The sequence below is a fragment of the Cetorhinus maximus genome, chromosome 25 (assembly GCF_964194155.1).
Source record: "Cetorhinus maximus chromosome 25, sCetMax3.hap1.1, whole genome shotgun sequence".
Taxonomy (NCBI): domain Eukaryota; kingdom Metazoa; phylum Chordata; class Chondrichthyes; order Lamniformes; family Cetorhinidae; genus Cetorhinus; species Cetorhinus maximus.
The window spans coordinates 36,457,257-36,463,399 of record NC_135903.1 but is presented as its reverse complement, the minus strand read 5'-3'; the positions used below and the strand labels follow the sequence as shown (position 1 = coordinate 36,463,399).

At 44.4% G+C, this 6,143-nt stretch overlaps 1 protein-coding gene across 1 annotated transcript; it reads left to right on the top strand.

Annotated features, from left to right (window-relative positions):
* The first annotated feature begins 1,661 nt into the window (after positions 1-1,661).
* Positions 1,662-3,795, top strand: LOC144668054 (cyclin-dependent kinase 5 activator 1-like). Its single transcript, XM_078529810.1, has one exon. It carries the CDS (start codon positions 1,667-1,669, stop codon positions 2,570-2,572), a length of 906 nt encoding a protein of 301 aa, XP_078385936.1. The 5' UTR covers positions 1,662-1,666; the 3' UTR covers positions 2,573-3,795.
* Positions 3,796-6,143: the final 2,348 nt, after the last annotated feature.

The window sequence follows — 6,143 nt, the reverse complement described above, 5'->3', positions numbered from 1 at the left end:
CAGTCTAATTCCCTTTTGGATACCTCGATTGACCCTGCCTCCGCCACACTCTCAGGCCTCAACCCGTTGCTGCCTGAAAACGTTTCTCCCCACCCTGCATGATCACCGGCAAAGAACACGCGAACAAGTGTAGCGTTCACCCAAAACAACACCTAGAAAAATTAGCAGGTCTGGCAGCATCGGTGGAGAAGAAAACAGTTGACGTTTCGAGTCCTCATGACCCTTCCTTGAAGGGTCGTGAGGACTCGAAACGTCAACTGTTTTCTTCTCCACCGATGCTGCCAGACCTGCTGAATTCTTCCAGGTAATTCTGTTTTTGTTTTGGATTTCCAGCATCTGCAGTAGCTTTTAGCTTTTTGTTTTTACCTAGAAAAATTAACCCGCTTTGAAAAGAAAGAATTTGCACGTTTCATCGCGACACAACTTTCCAACGCGTTTTACAATCAAATAAATACATGTGAAGTTGTAACGCAGGTAGTACAACAGTAAATTTGCACTAAGCCAGGCTGTGGAGTATAAATGACAAATAAAAGCAGGAGAGGGTGGAAAAAACTCAACAGGTCTGGCAGCCTCTGGAAAGGAGGGGGAAACTCTCAAGAGAGATGTTGCCAAACCTGCTGAGTTTGTCCTCGCACTTTGTGTTTTTATTTCAGATTTCCAGCCCCCACGGTATTTTGCTTCGCTGGATCACAATCCTGTTGCTGGGCATTAATAGAAACACCCATGTGTGTGTGACACGGCTATTGTGGGAGCTGAAGGGTTAAATCGAAATCCGAATAGGCGGGAGCTTATTACAAAGTCTGTGATGACTGGTCCATCTGGAAAGAGGCGGGGTGCGTGCGAGCAAAAAAAAAACCCCCAGTGTGGGTGAGGAAGCAGCAGATGCAAGAGGGAGAAGCAAGAGACAGTGAGATACAGCGGGGTGGGTGGGGGGGGTGGGGATAGAAAGCGAGCGGTCTCCAGGGGAGCGGAGAGGCAGCCGGAGCCGCCTGGCACATCCTCAGCTCTGATCCTCACTTTTAAAGTCGAGAGCAAAGAGGCTGGTGCCCCATCTCCTCCTGCAACATGCAGCTGGGAAAGCAACCACCCGCCTAGACACAGACACAGAGACAGAGACACAGAGGAAACGCTCTTCAACAACTCCGGGGATCCGAGCCCCGGAGGAGGATTAATTATTGTAACCGGGGGAGAGGAGAGGAGAGGCTACCGGTTCCCCTATTCTCCCAGAAGAGGAGGAAAGCTTTTGTTTGGCTGACTTCTTTTTTTTTGGTGTGTGTGGGACAAATCGAGAGGCTGTGCCATTTTTACTGCAGCGTGGAGCCTGATCCAACAGTGACACAATCGCCATTAACCTCAGTGCCGCAGGAGCAGCTTTCCGGAGGGGGCTGGGCTGGCCTGAGTGAAAAGGAGAGGATTTGGATTGAAGTCCCCTTGATTTTACTGTGTTGGAGAGGGGGGGACAGCCGCCACACCAGCCGGCGGAGGCGGCTCTCCCGCCCCCCCCCTTAAACATCTGCAGCCGGCCAGAGGCTGAGACACAAGCCAACAACATTCAGCGCCGTCCAGGGGTCCAGCGGCCGCCGCCACCATCTTCCCCCCGAACCCCCAGCAGCCAACCCCCCAGAGACGGGTACCACCACCACCACCACCCCCCGCCGCCTTCGCCATGGGCACCGTCTTGTCCCTGTCGCCCAGCTACAGGAAGGCGGCTCTGTTTGAAGATGGCTCGGCCACCGTGGGCCAGTACACGGCCGTGCAGAACAGCAAGAACTCCAAGGAGAAGAACCTCAAGCGACACTCCATCATCTCGGTGCTGCCCTGGAAACGCATCGTGGCCGCCTCCACCAAGAAGAAAAACTCCAAGAAGGTCAACCCCAACCACTACCAGAACAACGTCAGCCACCTCAACAACGAGAACCTGAAGAAGTCCCTCTCCTGTGCCAACCTGTCCACCTTCGCCCAGCCCCAAGCACCTCCCGCCCAGCGCCTCAGCCAACTGCCCAGCAACAAGAGCAGCGCCTCCTCGGTGAAGAAGGCGAACTGCACCGTCAGCCCCAGCTCCCCCAAGAGGGTCATCGTCCAGGCCTCCACCAGCGAGCTGCTCAAGTGCCTGGGCGAGTTCCTGTGCCGCCGGTGCTACCGCCTCAAGCACTTGTCCCCTACGGACCCCGTCCTGTGGCTGAGGAGCGTTGACCGCTCTTTGCTGCTGCAGGGTTGGCAGGACCAGGGCTTCGTGACGCCGGCCAACGTGGTCTTTGTTTACATGCTGTGCCGCGACGTCATTTCATCCGAGGTCGCCACCGAGCACGAACTGCAAGCCACCCTCCTGACCTGCCTCTACCTGTCCTACTCTTACATGGGCAACGAGATCTCCTACCCGCTCAAGCCTTTCCTGGTGGAGAGCTGCAAAGAAGCCTTCTGGGACCGCTGCCTCAGCATTATCAACGCCATGAGTGCGAAGATGCTGCAGATTAACGCGGACCCGCATTTCTTCACTCAGGTCTTCGCCGACCTGAAGAACGAGAGCAACCAAGACGAGCGCGGCCGGATGCTCATCGGGTTGGATCGGTGACTGGTGGCTCGCCCCTGGGCTGGATTTTATGTGTTCCAGAGACACAGATACTTTAATACCCTATATAATCGAGAGTCGATTAGAGTGTGCAACATTTTTTTTGTGTCATTTGGGGGAGGGGGGGGGGGTCTAGTACAAACACGGATTTATTTCCATGCTGCTAAAAAAAAAAGTGTTTTAGAACAAATTTAAAACCAACCCGTCCTGCAAAAACGGCACGTTTTTCCTCTTCTCTTTATCTCTCTCTCTCTCTCTCTTTAAATTGCTACAGTGGTATTGTGCATGCAAAGTATCTGTGTGTCCCTGAAATCTACATTAATACAACTGACGGAGCAACAGCGGAAAAAAAACCACGCGGCAAAAAACAAAATACACACACCCAAGGAAATTATTTGAGTATTTGGACTTTTTTTTTTGTTTTAAAGAAGTATTTATCAACATGGAGACGAAGGGATTTTTTTTTTTAAAAAAAAAAAGTTTTTTTGTCGTTTTTTGGGATGCACTTGTTCTCATTTGGTTTTTTTTTTGAAATCAGGTGACGGTGGAACCTGCAAGAATGTGCCATTTTCACACGGAAGTCTGTTCCGAGAGACTTCAGGCTGTACATTTTGAAAGTGCTAATATTATGACAATGTTTCCCAGTGCAATTTGTTATTTAAGGAAAAGAAAATCTCTCTCTCTTGACCAAACGGTGTTATTTGTTGTATGTGTGTAGAGTGTATGTGAGTGTGTGGGTGAAATTGAGAATATTGGTGTCAAAATGCTGTAAACAGCGGCTGTGTTTTATGTTGATTTTTTTTTAATTTCTATTTATTTTTGTACTGTGATTAATAAAATGCACTGAACATTCATGACTGACTGAGCCTGTCTGGGAGTTTTATTTCAGATGACGAATGTGAAATGTTAACACACGAATAGAACTTGACCCTTCATTAGTGGCAATGTTAAAGAAACCCACTTCCCAGTTTGTAGTTACTGCAAAAACTTAGTTCTGCAAGAAAAGTTTAGTGTTTTTATTCTCAGGCAATAAAATGACCTGGCCATTTGTGCTGACTCCTAATTTATTCATCAATAATCCAACCAATGCCTACTTATTTTCCGCATCCTTTGTGTACATATAACATTTACATTGATCGTAAGTCTCTTAAACAATTATTTGCAATTTTGATGTTTTTCTTAGTATTTCTGTACCTGAAATTTCGAATTATTGATAAATCTTGTATCAAATTACTGGTGCAGCAAATTTTCTTTCTGAATGTATACAAACCACAAATTATCCTAGAAGGAAATAATACATAAGTAAACATTAAGTTCCCTTTGAACCAGTGAGGTCTTGATTTTAACATGTTAAAAATTCCTCTTGTCCTTGACTGTTTAAATTTGATTGACACTACAAGGCAATATTATGATATATCAACCCTATGTCAGGTTGTGGTATTTTTCACATGTCAGAGTTTATGTGTTTACGAATTGGCATGAATCTGAACTCATCTTCAACCATGTCTCATACCTTCTCTGAGGTCAGTTCTCCCCATGCAACAGTGAAGCATTTATTTTAGCGGTCCTGAAATTAATGCTTTTATAACACAGGGTTGCAATCTTCCCTAGCTTGTGAGGTAGGAAAATTAACATTTTTATTATAATTTTAATCTCCTGAAGAACTTAACTCTGCATTCTTCTACAAATTCAAGTTTAATGCAAAGTATTTAAATGCATAGTTAATTGGCCATTATGAATTGATGATTTTCTTGTGGAAGCAAATTGAGAAGTTTGCTCTATGGAAACACCTAGTGGCCAGAACCTACAACTACATTGTGACAGATGACATAGGAAAAATATGGGCAATGTTGACACAACATGTAATGTCTAAACCATTGCATTGTGCTTTAAAGGAGTATTACAAAACAAAATAGGCACAACACTTTACAGTGGTAAATGGTGCTGCAATAGCATGATCAAAAATTGTAACAAATTAGGCATTTCTATGACTTTCCATACATAGATATAGGTGAACATAGTGCATTGGCTTGATACCTCTAAGACCCGAGTTTAGTTAAAATTGATAGAATGAAAATTTTCTCTGTTAACTATAAAAATCCTATATGGAATGAGCCAACCCTGTATGCTAGCGGGTAGTGGCCAGCATCAAAAACTGCCCCTAATTTATCACTGATTTAGCATTGGGAGTGGCTGGCATAGAGAATTGGGAAATGTTACAAAGTTACATTTGAGTTTTTCTTCTGTGGATGGGGGTTAAGATATATTGCAGCAGTGTTGATGTTAGAAAAGTTTTAACCAAAATGGTAAAGTGCACTGATAGCCTATCCTTGGTGAGCACATTCACCAAAACTCAGTATTGCTATTAACAAAAACATAAGTGAAGGTAATCAATAAAAAGGAGGTAATGTTTGTTTATCAGTTTAAATTTCGTGTTGGGAGGGATAAACTGTAGGTTACATATGGGATACTCAGCAGGTTAGATAGCATCTGTGGAGAGAGAAACAGAGTTAATAACCTTTCATCAGAGGTTGCACATGTTTTAGCTTTTGCCCAAGAAAAGCAAGAGTGACTGCATTTCAAAAGTAACTTGTTGGCCACTAAGTGCTTTGGAATGTAAGGATGTGAAAAGGTGTTTTATAATGTAAGTTCTGTCCCTTTCTAAAGGGAAAAAGGGAGGTGGAAAAATAATATGCCAGAGTTCCTGCTCCTGGTTGCAACGATCCCTGTTGGCAACTATGTATGTGTGAATGTCAAGTCAAGATAGGATTGGGCTTGCCTATAATGTACCTTCCCCTCAGTAATTTAATAGATTATCGACACTGTCCATTCTCACAGATGGAACCAAATACCCAGCTCGAGCTCCCATTTGTAGTAAAAGAGGGAGAAATAGAGTGAAAACCAAAAAAACCCACCTCAGTCATTATTGCTAAATTGATGTCTAGAAGGATGCTGATTGACATCTGACCAAGAGAACCTTATATACTGAAACTTGGCATTAACCTTATTGCTCCATAGTTGCATACAAAATGACCAAAGCTACATGTTAGTATGTGGGAGAAGGAAGAAGATGGGCATGAGGAGCTGCTGAGGTACCAAGCAGATAGATCCCAGGGTCAGTGCATGTAAAGAAGCCCAACTGACATAGTCTTGTGCCAAAGCTGCAAGAAAAATAAAAGCTAACGTGGATGTTATCTTTTGATTGAACATAATGGGGAAGTTATGTTGATAGGGTGAGATGGAGAAAAATATGCCTTGGTCACTATATCAAGTGAAGCCATAAACAATATTTCTGAGCAGTGTTTGATAGCAGTATTGAGCAGAGCAAACCTTTACAGACACACTTGTGAGTTTGATATAATCATATTGATAATAACCAGAACGCTACCTCCCTGAAATTTGGCATTTCTAAGAGGTTTTTGTACAGTTATTTATACATTTCCCAATATTAAGGCACAATTTCTGCATGTGGAACTTCTGCCCACCATAATGATGTGTTGGAGTTATTTACATTGTTGTGATGGGATCCCTGATCTCCACAGTATGGGGTTAGAGGGGAAATAGCTGTACAGTG

What these genes read in the sequence shown, in the direction of transcription:
- LOC144668054 (XM_078529810.1), top strand. Translation starts at nt 1,667, where the DNA reads ATGGGCACCGTCTTGTCCCTGTCGCCCAGCTACAGGAAGGCGGCTCTG.